We start from the raw sequence: 16,609 nt of genomic DNA, 5'->3' as shown, positions 1-16,609 counted from the left end.
ATAGCTCACATTTGCTAAGCTTGATACACTTTCTTAGTCTTCTATTGTAGTGGGCTTAATTTGATATCAGTTTTGAGCCAATTTCCGGATTGAGTTTCTAGTCCATTGGTACTGCAATCCTACAGTTTAGTCTTTCGATTTCTGAATGTCTATCACTATTCAAGGTTCCACAATCTATGTGGTCTGTGGCTATGGTTCTTGGTTGTTGTCCATCTCCTGTGATCAAACTTGTGATTTGACCTGCGATACAACTCATAAAAACTTGTGATTTGCTCAACTACAACTCCACGTGGTTGTATCCTTAGGTTTTTACTTTGACTTAATCCTTTCTGAGCATCTTTGAATTGAAATTTGTTTCCCCTTTATGTATGTTTATAGTTTGTCACTATGGGACAGATGTACAAACACTGGGATAAAGAGGTCCGAATTAACTAAGAATTTAATATCAACAAGTAGTTTTTTAAAATGAAAATCTGCAAAGTATATCTGTCTGTGCTGAATTACTATGTTTGTACTGAATATGTGAGAATTGGTATCTTGCTGCTAATTGCATTGAGATTTATTTTGTTTTAGAATTTTACCAGGGCCTTAGTTAAGTTAGAGAGGCTTGCAGGCTAGCCTCGAGTCAATTAATTCACTTGGCTTGGTCATATTTGATGCCGTTATCAACAATGCAACCAACATACATAGCAACACACATTACTTGAGAAGGTCATCTGTAACCATAAACATTAGCCAAAAATGGTAGATACCGGGTAAGTGACGAAGTTCATGTTTTCCTGCGTTTCCAGTAATTTCATTATCAAATAATACCACAAGCTAATGTTGTATCTTGTTTAGGTACGGAGGGAATGGATGCGATGCTGTCTAGGCATACAAGGAAAGAAGGTTCAATTTGATGAGAGTGTCAATACCTCCGTAAGTAAACAATGCTTGTCTGACCTTCAATTATGTCTTTAGCTAGAAATGGTTTAGATTAATACGCTATGATGTCAAAGCTTTCATCCAATCAAAAATCACAGTGGGCAACTAGTCTTAAACCCTATCATTATTCAAATTACCTTGAAGGAAATTGTCAGCAAATTAACAAAAAAATAAGGGAACATGATAAGGACATGTTGTCCAGACTGGAACGTACTTGAACTCATAGTACTCTGCCAACTGAGTTATCAGTTGCATACAGTTCATGGAGTCAGCTTATTACTGTTCAGACCTTCTGCTGTAAGCCATGAGACCTAGTCATGTTGTGTGACCTGAGGACTGTACCCCAATTATTCCTGTTCCTTAGCGGTCAGCATTGTCATACAGCAAGACGGATGGGCAGTTCCGACACCACATCGGCATCTCCACTGGCTCCATCGGTAGCAGTCATGGCAGCCGCAGCACCAAAGTCAGCAACAGGTGGGTCTGGTAGGCTTCATATGAGCTAAGGGCAGATTCTCACTCCATGTGAAAAGGTGCTTTGTGTCTTTGCAGAGGTTACTCCTAGTTTCCAGAATGTGCCGCTAATTCAGTGGTGGGGAGGGTCAAGGATATCAGTTTTCAAGCAATAGCCAGATTTCCCTTTTGTTTTCCATGTGAAAAGTTTGGGCTAATTTGAAGCCTTAACAAGATCTATTTATATTTCTCTGGCCTCGTTTTTAGCTCTGGACAAGAAACTGGGCCCAATTTCATAACGCTACTAAGCACATGATTTAACACTTGCAGAGGCTTCACATGTTTCAGTAAGCACAGCAAAAGACATGCTGACCCGAGAGGAGAAAATTGCTTAACTTTATGATGTAACAGTAAACATGTCTATGCATGTGCAGCGGTTAGCACAGCCTTGCCCAACACTACTGTGAAATAGTGCTTAAGGTTAGCAAAAATTTCTGCTATTGTAAGCACAACTTTTCTGCTAACTGTTAAGCAGCTCTGTGAAATTAGGCCCTCACCAGCATCCCTGCATTGAAGCATTCTCTTACTTAAAGATGCACATTTTTGTTTTGGTACCAAGAGTGGTGTTCATACTTTCTGTTGGGGATGCGCTTAATGGTTGAAGTGGATTCAGTGGCATGACCTCAGACAATTCAAGACGTAAAGTCAAGGAGTAAAATTTCTAACAAACGAATCTGAGAAACTTTGCGTTATTTTCGCTTTGTTTGCTACCTCAGGCCAGAGGGCTATCTACGAAACACAGCCAGCACATCTACAACATCCCCCTCCAACCATGAGTATGTTCCATCTTACTACAACTACAAACCCAAAGTCACCAATCTGGATGGTAAGTGGGTGGTTTTTGCATTACCTGGACAAGGCATTCCACTAATTATTCTAAAGGTTTCCAGTCACTGGTATGCACTTACTGGAGAAGATAGCACAGAATGTGTTTCCAGGGGGAAAAAGATGTGCTCTGACACAGACTATGGTAGCAGGATTGCTATACATTCCTTGGGCCGTATGGTAAATGGAAGTGGTTTGGCTTTGGTTCTATTTATGCACTAATTGGGAAATAAGATTTCTTTGTGTTCTTTGATAGCTGTTATTCTGTTAAACCATTTAGGTGTGTGATAAATACTGAGAGACAGGAGTGGGAGTCTGGGTACTTTCATTTTTTTCATGAAAAGTTGTGCCAAACAAATATGTCATACTGTAGTCGGGCATCCTAGTTCATATTTGCTCTGAGGACACAAGATGTACAGAGGGGCTGTAAAATATCTCGTTAACAATGATCTGGGCTTCTTGGAAGAATTTATCCTGAAGGACCAAAGACCTAATCCTTGTGGAAATGACAATTCTCAAAATTCCCTCATCTCATCATTGATACAGCTAACACATTTATTCATTACTGTTGCTGAGTGATAATTGATACTGTCTTTTGGTAACTTTTTTTTCCGGCTTCAATTTTGAAATCGAGTGACTGGCTTATGCATGCGTATTTTTTTAAATGCTATAATGTGTGAAGTTAAAAAGCTATCAAAACAAGTTATTAAAACTCCGCTTCTGTTTTCTCATGAATATTCTTTTAAATCCACTCTGCATCCAACCAAATTCTGTGACCAAAATATTTGAATTAACATGGTCCTCGATCCTTTTATTTCTTTTTATATATTTAATTTTTGTTCAAACTCAGGTTTTGAGTCAAATTAAAATGTGACCCAACCTAATAGAGTGAGTCTCAAGTCTCCAGACCCATGTTTGACTTGAATGTATTTTAGCATCTTGCACAAAATAAATTGACAGGTGCCTGCAACATTTTTTGCCAATGTAATTCATATTCAATTTCATCGAGATTTCGGCATAAGTTATTCATCCAAACATAGACCTCAGTTTGCTGTTTTTTAAATGCAAGTGCAAAAGAATCATGGAAAAATGGCCTTAGAGTAATCTTGGGTGATTTGGCCGAAACTCTTGAAAGGCCACAATGTTGAACCTGTCCTGGTGTGTTTAGTAAGCCCATAGCGCACAACAAAATCCCACATTCATTCCTTAGTATGCCACATAGTTGGCCGTTTTGAAAAATTTGAAGCAAGGAGAGATAGAGCCAGAATTGTAACTGGACCAACTAACCCATTTCTTCAGTGCATGTATGCATGACGGTCCATTATTAACCTTATACTATTCACAGATCCCGATAACTTGACTCTACTCAACCCTCAAAGAAACAACCTACTAGGTAAGGTCATCACCTAGACCTATAACCCCTCACCCATGACTCAGTATTGTAACAGTGGATGCTATATAGGTGGTTTAACCTAAATCTGTGATTAGTAGTGAGTGATTCCATTCCCATATTGATCGCTTTGTCCTATTTATTGGGGTGCTCGGTAGAGTAGATTTTGTGACAACATTTGGGCTGGACTCTTTGTAGTTTGATCCTATTACTGAAGTATATAACTGCAACACACAAACTGCAGAAAAATCACTGCTGATGCCTTCATTTTCTAGTTAACCTCACACCTTACTTCACATATCATTCCCACCTACTTCAAAGTGTAGTAAATTTTATTACTCTGATTTTTTTTACTAAAATTATAGAAATACTTAAAAACAACAAACACCTGCTGGCCAGTGCTGATCACCCTAATTTTCTGTTGAACACCTCAGCATCTGGCCATTTCACATAATGAGCATGCCACTCACAGAAACTCAGTGCAACCAACCAACTAGCAAGTGGAAGTAGCTTGAAGTCTTTGCCTCATCTCAGCACTTTGGAGACTGAGCCACTGGGGGGTTCTTGTTATACCTTCCCTGTGCACTAAGACGACCTTTTGCAACCTGTTGAATTGAAACCAAAAACCCTTCCACGGTGATGTGCTTAATTTTGTTGACAAAATCAGTACCTGTCAAATTTTTTTAGATGTTCACCTGCTTCATTTTCTCTGCTTCTAATCATAAACATTCATTTCACTCAGAAAGGACATTTCTAGAGATTAATCTTGTACTCAGTTGGCAGTCACTATGTATTTGGTAGACAAAAAAAAAATATTTCATCACTTTACTAACACGTTCACCACCGTTTGCGTCCATTTTCTCACTTCTCCATGCACTTACCCATTCCTTCATTCACCATGCTGTTATTACCCATGTCCTGACGGCTTGCATAGACTGGGATTATGACTTTAGTGGCAGTCACACGGTCACGCTGAGCAATAGCTGCAATAATAGCCGTAGTCAGAGTTGTGTTAGCCAAGGCAGGCGGAGTCATCGAAGCCGTGGCAGCCGTGGTAAGATCAGTGGATGTCAGCTGGAGATTGTGAGCAGATTTATTGCTAGCAGTGTCTGGTTTTTGCATGATGTTTGCTGATGGTGATATTGTTAATATATGTTTACTGCGAAGCTTTGAACCTAGAAAGTATGGGAAGGTGATGACCACACACAGGCTTTTGTATTTATGTTTGCGCTTTTGTGTTGGTTTAGTTTGATATTAGATTTGAAGTTTTGCCTAAAGAATTGGGATCATGATTTCATGTTAAATCATGCAACTAACCTCACATCTTAAGGCTCTGTGTCACTTCAAGACCTCATGCCAAACCTGAAAACTACATCTTGAGTCAGATTGAAAAAAAAAACAGTGTTGTGTGAAGATTTGTTGTCAGACCCAGACATCCATTCATTGGATGCTTTATGATATACCAAACTGGCTCATTGAGGTGAAACCTCAAGTGAATGAGCAGTAGTCTGTTGAGAATGTCTTCATAAACAAGAAATCTTGCCCAAACTTTGGAGGTTGGGTGCAGACACTCATGTTTTTCTTAGTTTTGGGAAGTGAAAGGGGGAAATCAGATTTCATTGAATGGTAAACTTATTGAAACTGCACAGTATCCTTTATTATTCAGTTGTCATACAACATCTGTAAATTGCATCTGTCTCGTCCATGAAGTGAAACGCTGTAGTACCTCATTCATTATCATCTTTAATGAATGTTGCATGCATAATTATGAATGTCAAACTGGCAATACAGCACTGTTCACTATATTTTGGGTTGAAGTTTTTATTTCTTCTGTAAGTTGGGTGGTGGGTTTTGTGTCTCACTTTATGATTTCCCACACTGATATAATTTCATTCTTTGTGTGTGCTATATTTGTAAATTGATTGTTTAAACCTTCCACATGCATCTTATATAAATGGTGTTTTATGAAGTGAATGATGTTATGTGGTGAACACTTAGGCAGTGCCTACTATTATTTATCATTTACAGTTCATATTTAAGAGTTAGTAAGTCTAAACTTAGTTTGTAACTTAATTTCTCAGTGTATTAATGGGGTCAGAATAGTGTAGTTTGCTGTATGGACGTTATTGAAGTTCTGAAATTCAAGGAAATATGACATTTTCAAAGTTAGCAACATGCATATCCTATTGTGGTAAAAATAGTCATGACTTGTGTGTACATGAAAATGATTAGACCCCCAAAATTCTGTTTAGCCTCATAAAGACTGGTCAACCAGAAGTAGGTGCTTTAAATCTGACATTTCTGTGACTTGTCCCTCACAGATGATCAAGATTCTGATTCCGACAGTGACGCGTCCATCCAGCGTAATCGTGACAGCATGTCCTTGGCGTCGTCACATTCCTCAGATGAAGAAGAGGAGGAGGGTGTGGACCTGTGGAAGTCTGCTCCTACCAAAGTGAACCTGCCAGGTGCGTTGGCATTATTCAGAAACACTGCGGTGATCAGTGGGGATGGTGTTAGCCTACTCCCAGCCTCCTTTCTCCACTCACTCGATGCGACAACTGAGACTAAGTAGACATCATTGGGCAAAATCTTCCTATTATTGGATATTTTCTTTTTAAAGGGACAGCTTCCCTTAAAATGCATGCATGGTTGTACCTGTTGTTTTTTGTGGCAGAATTCTTTGCAAAGGAGACTAGGCATATGCATTATCATGGTGTATGGTGTACAGGTGGCTTTCAGTTTACATTTGGTCTACCTCAAAATATTGAGGTTAGGCCAAAAAAAGTCTCTGGTTTCTGGTCAGCACGCATGTCACTGTAGACCTGTGCATCTGCAAAATAAAAGTTTGTATTTGGTATAAACGATGTCAAAAAGCTGCAAAACTTGGTTAATCAACTGGAATCCGGTTACTGTGTAAGTTTAACATGTTTGTGATGGGGTACGGTTAAATAATATGTAAAGGAGTCTGTCTATTTCTCCATACATTTTGCTGGGCACGCTTTTTCAGATGACGTCATTTCTGTATTATACATTTACATCTGGGAATCAGACAAAAGAGGTGGTCTTATGTCCTGTGTACATGTACAAGCTGAACATGCTTTTAAACAGTAAAAAGTGCAGGGGCCAGTCCATTTTAGTGTTGATAGTAGCTGGCGTTACATGCGCATTCAGTCACGATGGACATTGTGCATTACACACACATTATTTCCTGAAGAAAAACAGCGAGGATAAAAAAAAGCTGCTTCGCTGCACCACTTTTGGAGCCAGCTCCCGATCAGAAACTTTTCTTTTTGGCCTCAATAAACCAACAGTCTGTTGTTCAATTCCGTAGGTGACAGTGAAGTTGTTGTGATAGTTCATACTTAATGTGTGTTTATTTCATATGCAGATAACATAACATCACATGGGTTTGGGCCACTGCACAGCACTCCTAAAGGTAGGATAGAATATTTAAAGAGTGAAAATCTCATGTACATTTGTGTGCCCGTGTCAGAGTGTGTTTTTAGTGTTGCTTTTAATTTTCAACACTACTGTGTTGTCTCTCAGAATAGTCAAAATGGCTGACTCTGACCATTTTTTCATCTTCTGAGCAGGGTGTAGGAACTGTCCAAACGGTGCACAACACAATGCTCATACAAAGACCACAAAATGTAGACGGGCAATGCAACTTTTCCTCAGCTCAGCTGATTTCCTTGTTTTTGACTTCACACTCATGCCACTGAAAATTGAAAAACACTGTCCAAAGTCTTGTAACAGACAGTAATTTCCTTGTGTTTGTCAAAATCCAAGTTGCATGCCAGATATGTGTATTGAGACATGTTACTTATGTTGGTTAATACAACATGCCTTGACATTTGGAACTGAGAGAGGAAAATGAGGATTGTATTTGTAAAAAGAAATAGACTTAGAACAGATTGCTGTTTGAATTCATTCAACAGAAATGACAGTCCTGACAACAGACAGTGTAGACAACAAATGCAAGTGGCCAGGGGAGCCCTACACTGGGGAGCTGGACAGCAAGCCAGAGTGTAACCTACGAGCAGAACTGAAGATCCTAGATCCCAAGTTCCCCCTTGATAACGACAGAGATAACAGTGTGACAGGAAGCGTGACGGGGAGTGTGACAGGCAGCATTGATGGTAAGGATGATGGTTTGGGTTGGTGGTGAGGAAGGGAAGTGGATAGTGTGACAGTTGGAGTTGAGTTTTGGCCAAAGGAGGCAAAGTAGGCAAAAGTCGGCAAATAAAGTAGGCAATAAAGTCCAGTCCTGCTCACTGTACAGTGTGAGATGTCAACCAACCTTACATTACAGCATTCCGATGTACTGTCCTCACAGGGGTCATGTTCAAACTCAGCTAAGTCACCATTTTCTCTTCACCTGATTTTGAGATCCTACATTTGCCGATTCCAGCTCAGTGTTAGTTGAGATATTGCAGCAGGAATATCAAAGACATGAGTCATTTGGTTTGAACATTACAACAGTGACAATATAGAGGTTGTGCATAGCAGCCATCTTTCTGCTTGTCGCAAAAGGTCTACAAATATGTACCCTTGTGGAACAAAAGCTCTTACCAGAAACTAGCTGCAGTGCACTTTAAAGTGGATCTAGGTTCAGAGCTAAAGGCAGAGAGGAAGCCGAGGTTTTAGAAGGGCCCTCTATCCATGCTTAAACATGACCAGTCAGACTCACTTATTCAAGCATTCACCTGCAGCAGTGCATTCTTACACTATAGCAAGTGGCTCTAGTGAAGTTTCAGAAGCAGTAAATCCACAGCCTATTACCAGCGTTATTGGAGTCAGAATTCCAATTGAGAGTGACAGTTTGACCAAAACCATTTCGTAATCCGTTTTGGTTCAATATTCCCACTGGCATGTTTTTCTTTGCCAGTTAGAGGGTGCTTCTAGTCAGAGCAGATTAGTGTCAGTGGAATAACATTGGAATAATAACAAGCTGACATGTATTGTAAATTTACGATTCTTTTTTCGTAAGTAGAGAGCATACGTGTAATGAATTCTGTTCCTTGTGTTTTGTTTTTGCACAACAGGCAGCAACAGAAACCTGATTGTTTCCCATGTGTCTGCCCGGCCGGACATCCTCCCTCTGAAGGGCATCATGAAGACCCCCGGCAGCTCCCATAAAGGCTCCTCCCAGGGCTCAGGGTCAGGGTCGGGCTCCAATGCTAGCCTGACCAAGATCCCTATGTCAGTCACCACCACCCCAGACAAGTATGGCTCAGGACAGGGGGTGACATTCCCCCCAGAGCAGAGGAGTCACGACTCTGAATCAGAGTAAGTCCCTTCCTAGGATCTTTTTCTTTGCCTGTCATAAGGCTATTTTACACTGCTTCCTCTCCTCAACCTGGGTTGAACTCAACCCTGGGTATACCCAAGACCGCTCTGGATTAAAAATTAGATTTTCAACCTGATGTTGTTTCACACTTCTTGTGTGCAAACCGAACTTATCAAGGTGAGTTCAACCAGTCAATGAGTGCAAAAAATTTTCAACCCAGGTTCAAAATTGACAACCCTGGCCCAGAGCAGGATCGAGTTCAACCGGGGTTGAAATTAGTGTCGGGGTTGACGCCGGGTTGGTGCGGGTATGAAAATTTTCAGGTTTGAAACATCACCAGTTTTCAACCTTGTGTCAGCCCCAAGATTCGTCTTGTCTAAAAGGCCTGTACCCCTTGCTTTGAATCCCTTAACCTCCCCAGTATTGCATTACAATACACCACTGAAATATTTTGGAAACAATAACTGCTGATAACTAATTTCAAGGTAATGTGGCAAACCAAAAATTCTAATTAGTTATTGAAAACATTTGAACTTTTCTGAAATCTCTTCTCTTTCTGACATTCTTGATTACCCTGCTGTTTTTACCTGTTGTAGGATCATCTTCTGAGCAAACTGGACTGCTTCGAACATTACGCCACTTGAAAGAAATGGGTTTTTTTGTAGGAAGGTGTGGCTGTTTTCTTGAGATATCAGAAATGTAATTTGGGACAGCATGAAAAGTGAGGGCTCTTGCTGCATGTCAATAAACATTGCCTTATTGGATGTTGTGCACAACATTTTGACAACAAAAATTAAATAAGCATGTTTTTGTGAATGAATAATTTCTTCAAAGTCAAACTGATTGACGACCTAAATAAATGTTAGTGGTTAAAGACTAGTGTTAGTTGTGAATTGTGAAGATGGTGCTGTCATTCATGAATTTTTCATCTTTTCCAAAAAGCATTTTCTCCAGTGTATCCAGTATTTTTCTATATGGCTTTTAGTTTTTCATCATGAGGATGAATTGATGATAGCAGCTGTTTTATATCAGTTCATATTTTTCTGCATTTTTTCTTTTTTTCTCATCTGCTTTGAATCAATTTCAGCTACATGAACAAACCTTCCAATCCTAAGTCTTAATGCCCGTAGAAATTTTATTTCCTGCATCCAGCTTTGTCAAAGCTGTAAACAGGAAAACTTTTTGTTTCATTAATTTCAGAACAATGCTATATTTTGTTGATTGCAGAACGTTCAGTATTTCAGTCCTGATCTACATTCAGAATTCAGCTGAAGTTCTTCATTGTCATCTTCATTTTCACCACTAAGTTTGGCCATTTATTTAATGTGTTTTATTTTTTGTTTCTATTTCCCCCTCCCTGCTTTTGTTTTTGTTGCCTTGTTTACACAGTGGGAGCAGCAATGAAACATCGGTATGACGTGCAGTTGATGTCAACGCCATTGCTTTGTGAAGGAGTATGGTGTGCATGTTGTGTCAAAATATTGTGGTGTTGTGTCTCTTTCCAAAAAACTGTACAGCTGCATTTGAATGATATACAGTATCAAATTTTTGTAGATACTACAAAATTATCTAAACATGTACATTTCTGTACAATTTCTTTTCTTCTGTACATTTTTGCTTTTTTAAGTGTGTGTTCCTTACCTTAGAAGCTTCAAAGTTTCTTATGTGGAGTATGGGTCATGCATTGACTTTTGTGTGATTGATACGCTGGTCTGTGGTCTTTTGAAATCTTATGGGATACTTTTATGGCCAAGCGGTTTAGTCTTAAGTTTTGGACATTGTTCCCTGCTGGGTCCTGCTCATACATATCCATGTATCACGTGTGAGAATTCACAATGACTTCCTGTTTCATCTGTAGTGTAGGCTTTCGTACAGAATGGCAGTTTGGTTTTAAATTTTTAAATTTATTTTCAAACCACTGTCACTTTTGAGCTGTAGATTTGGGGGCATTTTAAGTGTATTTATTTTTTAAACTAGCCAACTGGATTAAATTGTCTTTTAATCATTGTTTTTAAATGAAAAGAATAATATTGAAAGAAGTGTCCTGTTGATTTACAGACTAGAAGGTTACTTGACATGGGACATTCTCAGGGCCCAGTTTTTCATAGCCATAAAATGGATAAATAAATGCTGGTTATTCTAATTTCATAATTCGTAAACTCTACAAGTTGCATTCCAGCAACTTTATATTGGATTACAAATTGTGATGTGTGATTTCAGAACACTTAATGTCACTGCGCTGCTGAGACTAACCGTTCGCATTGTTTACTGTGCAGACCTGTTAATACATTGGAGTCTTGGAGAAATCTATTTTGTCTTCATTGCTGAAAGCAAAATCTGCCTCTGAAGTTAGCAGGGCCTTTATTGTGGCTATTGTGTACCTGGAATAGACAGGGCAACTAGCAGAACTTTGTGTTCTCGGAAGTGCCATAAAACCGCCCCTTAGCCTGTAAACAGCATTAGAGGTTGGAGCCTGTCGGATGCTTTTGGCACATTAGGTTAACAACAGTTAAGGGTTATATCACCAAAAAAAATACATGTACAGCCATCAAGGTACAAGAACATTCCAAGAAGACCAGAAAATTCGTAGTTTCTTAGAATGAACATATTCTGGATGAACGTACTCCTAAAGAAAAAGTCCGAGATTAGGATGATTTGATGGTGAGACTTGATATAGGATAACTGTTACATCCTTTCATCATTTACAGCTTAAGAGGTGTCCTGCTTAGAGACCTCTTCAATTCTCCAGAATACCTCCATTTGCATCACAAACCATATGCTGTCTTTCCCCAAGTAGAGTGAACAAGAAGATCATCAGTTCTATTCCCAGACTACCAGCAGAGCACGGTAGTTGTGTGGTTACTGTAGCTGACTCACATGTGTTGGTGTGAGTTCAACCACTGACAGGGATCATGGTGCTTGTGATCTTAGGCAAGACACTTTACTTCAATTACATGTACCCTTTCATTCATGAGTAGTGAATACCTTGTAGGGCAGAGATTAGATTGTGCTGGTCTCAAGCAGCTGCGTTGAATTGGTGTCATGGCCAAATGAAAAGCAGTAATCCACTCTCGGACATACATGCACATGTACGTGTACAATGCTATATGTCAGCAACACATTATTATAAACTTATCACTTTTACATTGTTATTTTTGGATGACGTAGGATGGTCCCAAGTGTTAGGTGAAGGTGGCCAGGATTCATCATTTTTCCATTCTGATTTTCATACTCCCCACATTTTTCCTTTTTTTACATTACCGCAGTACTGTATAGTGTTTTGACTGTTTAGCACGTTATGATTTAGTCTCTGTATATATTGTGTAAATGATTCCAGTAATGCGTGCGCTTCAGCTTCTGAAATTAGGAGAAAAACTGTTTGTATTTATAAGGCTTGGTGATTTGTTTTTAATGAGTTTCTAACGATTTTTAATTGTTTCTTAAAATGAGACTTCATGAAAGTAACATTTGGATGATTGTTGCTAACACCTGAAAATGTTACAAGGAATCTTGTTTGACTGTGATAGACTTTGGAAGAAGAAGTGTGTTATAATGCTCGTGTATGCCGTTGATTCAGTATTTTTGTTTATCCAAGTACAGACACTGCAGTAATGCCAGTGACAAGGAGTTAGGAAACAAGGAGTAGAAGGCGCTGTAAAGATGCCATTGTCTAGATAGATCTTCAGAGAAATAAATGCGCTTTCATGAAAGAAGATTTTATCATATCACGTTAGTGTAGAAATGAGAGACTGGAAAGTTATCCATGCGAATGCGTATATTTATGTATGTATTTGAGAGGATTGCTGTATAAGATGTTATGTTAAATCAGGCTGGAATTTGCCTGTGGAAATTTGTTAATGAAAAACAGAAAAATGTGAAAATGAATAGCTGGTACTTGTACAGTGCTTCCAGCATAATTGATGTGTCGTGTGAGTGTAATTGGACATGCAAATTTGGACAGCAGGCACATTCATTATCATCATTCAAGCAGCATACATGTGCTTAGAAGCACACTACATGTATATGTGTATTTTGTTGCATGCATACATGTAGCTGTCCAAAACATTGCTGATGGGAGTGAGTGATGTCATCTGCACACCCAGCCTGATGTACAGTTCCAAATTCCATGGCATGACAATTTCTATCAGCCCAGAAAGTTGCAAATTGAAGGCAAGTTTATTGAGTCCTTTCTTTGTCTTCATTGTGGTGCCATGCCTTTTTTTTAAAAAATTCAGAATCCCTTTAAAATGCTTTATTACTCTTTTCCTGGAATTGCAAATAACAATTCCTTATCAGTGCAAGTTTAAAGGTCCATTTTGTTGTAAATTTGACTGTTGAATGAGCAATAACAGCCCCTGCCATTCTTCTGTGATTGTGTTCCCACCAATCAACTTCCACCATGTTTGTGAGTTTGCCCTTACTCTACCTCTAGGTCTTGCAGTAATTGCTTTCTGAATTACTAGAGACAGTAGTAAGACTACTGTTGGCTTTGTCACTTGCTAGACTCCCCCCCCCCCGAAGAATAGATGAATTAACTATGCAATATGTTATGAAGAAAAGAAGTGCTCACAAAGTGCTGGTACTTCCTACTTGAATGTGACGTTTTGATTTGAAATCAGTTGGTGTCCCACAATGTCAATGGCTGTGCACCGAGTGTCAGTTGTAACGTTGTTGGTGCATCCTATTTACTTTAAAGGCATGACCTGTTGATAAACCTAGACCCCCTGATCACTATTTATCAAGACGGCCCCCAGTAATGGTTTAAGCCAGCTATTTTTGTGCAATAGCCTGCACCATGTATCTGCCATTATGAGGGGCCAGCCTGATGAACAGTGATCATGTGCACACATTAGTCTGAACTGACAGCAGCCGTGTTACACAGGTTTGAAAAAAGTCACATCCTTTTAAGTAATAATTATCAGTACACAGCCCTTCAATTGATGTGGCTGTGTTCCAGTTCATTGTTCAAGGGCATTTTCAAAAACCCTCAAACAGCACAGAGTAAACAATGTAGGGCAAAGACAAAATGCCAAATCAGTCCATTTCATTGGTAGTTGGTGCCAATTACTTGTACTGTCCTTAGACTGTCCTGTTGAAGTTGTGAAGTCTCCCTCCATTCATCTTATCAATCTTCCGTCAAATCCACCTTTGTTATCCACCAAGCCTTAACTAATTGCTATTTACTCTCTTATGATTACCACGGTACTAAACTTTTTGTGATTGCTTTGTACTTTTTAAATATTTAAAAGCTGGCCCACAGTGGCCATTTGTATATACAGTTCTTCAGGTACCATGTACCACTTTGCATGTATTTGCAACCTGGATGTCGGTAGTACTATGTTGTGTATGGAAATCATGTCATATGCATTGTATCTTTATCAAAGTACAAAGAAATTGCCTAAAAATTTATGTGTTTGTAGAATGTTGAAGAAATAAAACAGTTGTGTCTCTTACTTCCAGATACAGCGTGATGGGGTGAACTGAAAAAAAAATCTTGAAATTTGTACAAAAAAAATTAATGGATTTATATATTGAGATCATGCATATGTCCAAATTTGGTGTCTTGTCGCATAGAGAGAGATATATATTGTATCTATAGAACACAGCTTGTAGTGCAAAACAAGTGCTGAGAAACTGTCACTGTAGAAAATGTAGTGTAAACTTGTGTCAGTAGCAAGTGTGTTCTGGGGATTATCAGGGAATCATGGGAGAGAACTTGGAGGTAGTTTGACTGGCAGCCAATCGCGGTCAAGAGTTTGTGCACACAGCCTCAAGTATTGACCAGTTGCGAGCCAACAGTTATCATCTGGGTACCAATTTCATACAGTTTGCAGAAGAGACACGTTTTTGTCACCAGGTCAGGAAGAAACAGCTAGGACATTCTTAAAATAAGGTGACTTGTGTTGGAAAGCTTGTTTAGAGGGAGTCACAAGTAGTCAGAGTTGGCTACTAGGAACATTAAGTGAGTTCTTTGCAAACATGATTCTCCAAGATGGGACAGCAGAAAGGTGAATTGTATTAACAGTGGAACATCACTATAAAGAACACCACTAAACCAAACATTCCGAAACACCAAGCGTACCCCTTGGCTCCCTAATTTTCTGTGCCTGTTAATTGAACATAATGTTTTAAATATGAGAAACATTTAGAACTGATGATAAGTGACAACATTGGGAAAATCGCACTCAGGACTGAACGACGAATACATGGCCCGGTCTGGATCGTTAGTGGGTAGTGTGCATTGCACGTAATGTGTGTGTGGGTGTGTGTCATGCTCACAGCTACAGGCAGCCATGTAGACCAGCTGCCCAGCACTGCATGCATGTATGCCATGCAATACTGGTGACTCCGGACAGGGCGGAAGACTTGCATGATAATCGCTACAAAGCCAGCAGATTTAAGCTTTAAAAACCACCAAAGCAAGAAATTGCATTTGTTACTTGACTCAAAGAAATTTTTTGATAAATATCTTACGTTTTGATCGTTTCCAAATATGCTGACTTCAAACATAATTGTGCCTCTTGCTAGCACTGCTTTACCTGGCGCGGCCCATTTGTTAAAATGCCATTTTACCAACAGGAACCAGTGTAACTGTAGCTACATGTCACTTGTAGCTTTAAGCAACAACTCAAGGAAAACTTGAGATAAACATAATTAAAAAATACAAGGTTTTTTTTCCTTATATTTTTTACCTATTTTGTGTGTAGATTTTGGACCCAAATCCTCGTACCAAAACATTTTGTGGGGCAGGCTTGCACACGCTTCAATATGCGCCAGAAGTCAGATCGGGTGCCTGTGTCCATGACTGAAAAATGGCTGCACGGAATGATAGCTACACCAAACATTTTGTGTGGACCCCGTCGTGTTCGTTATAGTGATGTCCCACTGTAGTACATGTTTTTACGTGTCTATACTGGCAATCATATAAATTTCATGTGTGATCGCATGCAGAAGTGTGCCAACTATTCTGGCTATACGCATGGAAAGTAATGTTTTCATTAAGCAAGAGCTATGAAATTGGTCTCTAGCCGGTATTTTCATCCCACCGTAGTTAACATTCCCTGCTTCATGTTTTCATATTGGATTCTTGTGAGTTAACAACTGGTAGCTGATCTGTAGGCTTTATTGTGTATTTGCGGTGGTGCTCAATAAGTGTAACATACCATTATGTACTGTTCTTAACACTCCCAACCCTCCAAATCTTCAAGATTGTCAATGAATGTCCATTCAACTTGGAGGGAACCAGATTTGTGAAATAAAAATTGATTTGTCATCTCACACTGTTTTAATGTTTGGAATTTTTTTGCAATGAGTTCTGCCATCTTTGGACATCTGAAAGTGAGCATTCAACTGGAGAAACAAGACAGGAAAATATTGGATGTCTGCATCTTTAAAAAGTCCATCATAAGTTCACAAGTCAGAGTCTTAAGAAAACAGAAGTATTCCTTTCTCACTGTTCACATTACAAAAGGCTGGACTTGTGAAAGGACTTGAAATGAACTTGACACAATGCCAATTATAAAATGACAGTGAGAAAGGGGTACCTTCACTTGTGTGACCTTATTTTAGTTCATTGTTATTCATGGTGGACATGTATTTTCAAGACGATGTCTCTTAAATCTTTAACATTAATTTGATTGTACTTCCAATGTGATGTTTTCTTT

At 39.1% G+C, this 16,609-nt stretch overlaps 1 protein-coding gene across 4 annotated transcripts in view; it reads left to right on the top strand.

Moving 5' to 3' along the window:
* The window catches only part of LOC110984883 (cadherin EGF LAG seven-pass G-type receptor 2-like), a 111,482-nt gene extending 95,259 nt beyond the window's left edge, over positions 1-16,223 (top strand). Inside the window, exons 24-33 of one of the 4 annotated variants that reach the window (XM_087135850.1) lie at positions 841-918; positions 1,289-1,401; positions 2,154-2,263; positions 3,608-3,655; positions 4,587-4,706; positions 5,974-6,120; positions 7,044-7,091; positions 7,594-7,794; positions 8,701-8,944; positions 10,335-16,223. In XM_087135850.1, coding sequence (XP_086991976.1) covers positions 841-918; positions 1,289-1,401; positions 2,154-2,263; positions 3,608-3,655; positions 4,587-4,706; positions 5,974-6,120; positions 7,044-7,091; positions 7,594-7,794; positions 8,701-8,944; positions 10,335-10,362 — 1,137 coding nt within the window. In that variant the 3' untranslated portion in view covers positions 10,363-16,223. The other 3 variants (XM_087135851.1, XM_087135853.1, XM_087135854.1) reach the window with 3 other exon arrangements.
* The last annotated feature ends 386 nt before the right edge of the window (positions 16,224-16,609 follow it).

Source organism: Acanthaster planci, linkage group LG04, assembly GCF_054643075.1.
Source record: "Acanthaster planci isolate LZ-2023a linkage group LG04, COTS_SCS, whole genome shotgun sequence".
Taxonomy (NCBI): domain Eukaryota; kingdom Metazoa; phylum Echinodermata; class Asteroidea; order Valvatida; family Acanthasteridae; genus Acanthaster; species Acanthaster planci.
This window is presented reverse-complemented; position numbering and strand designations above follow the sequence as displayed.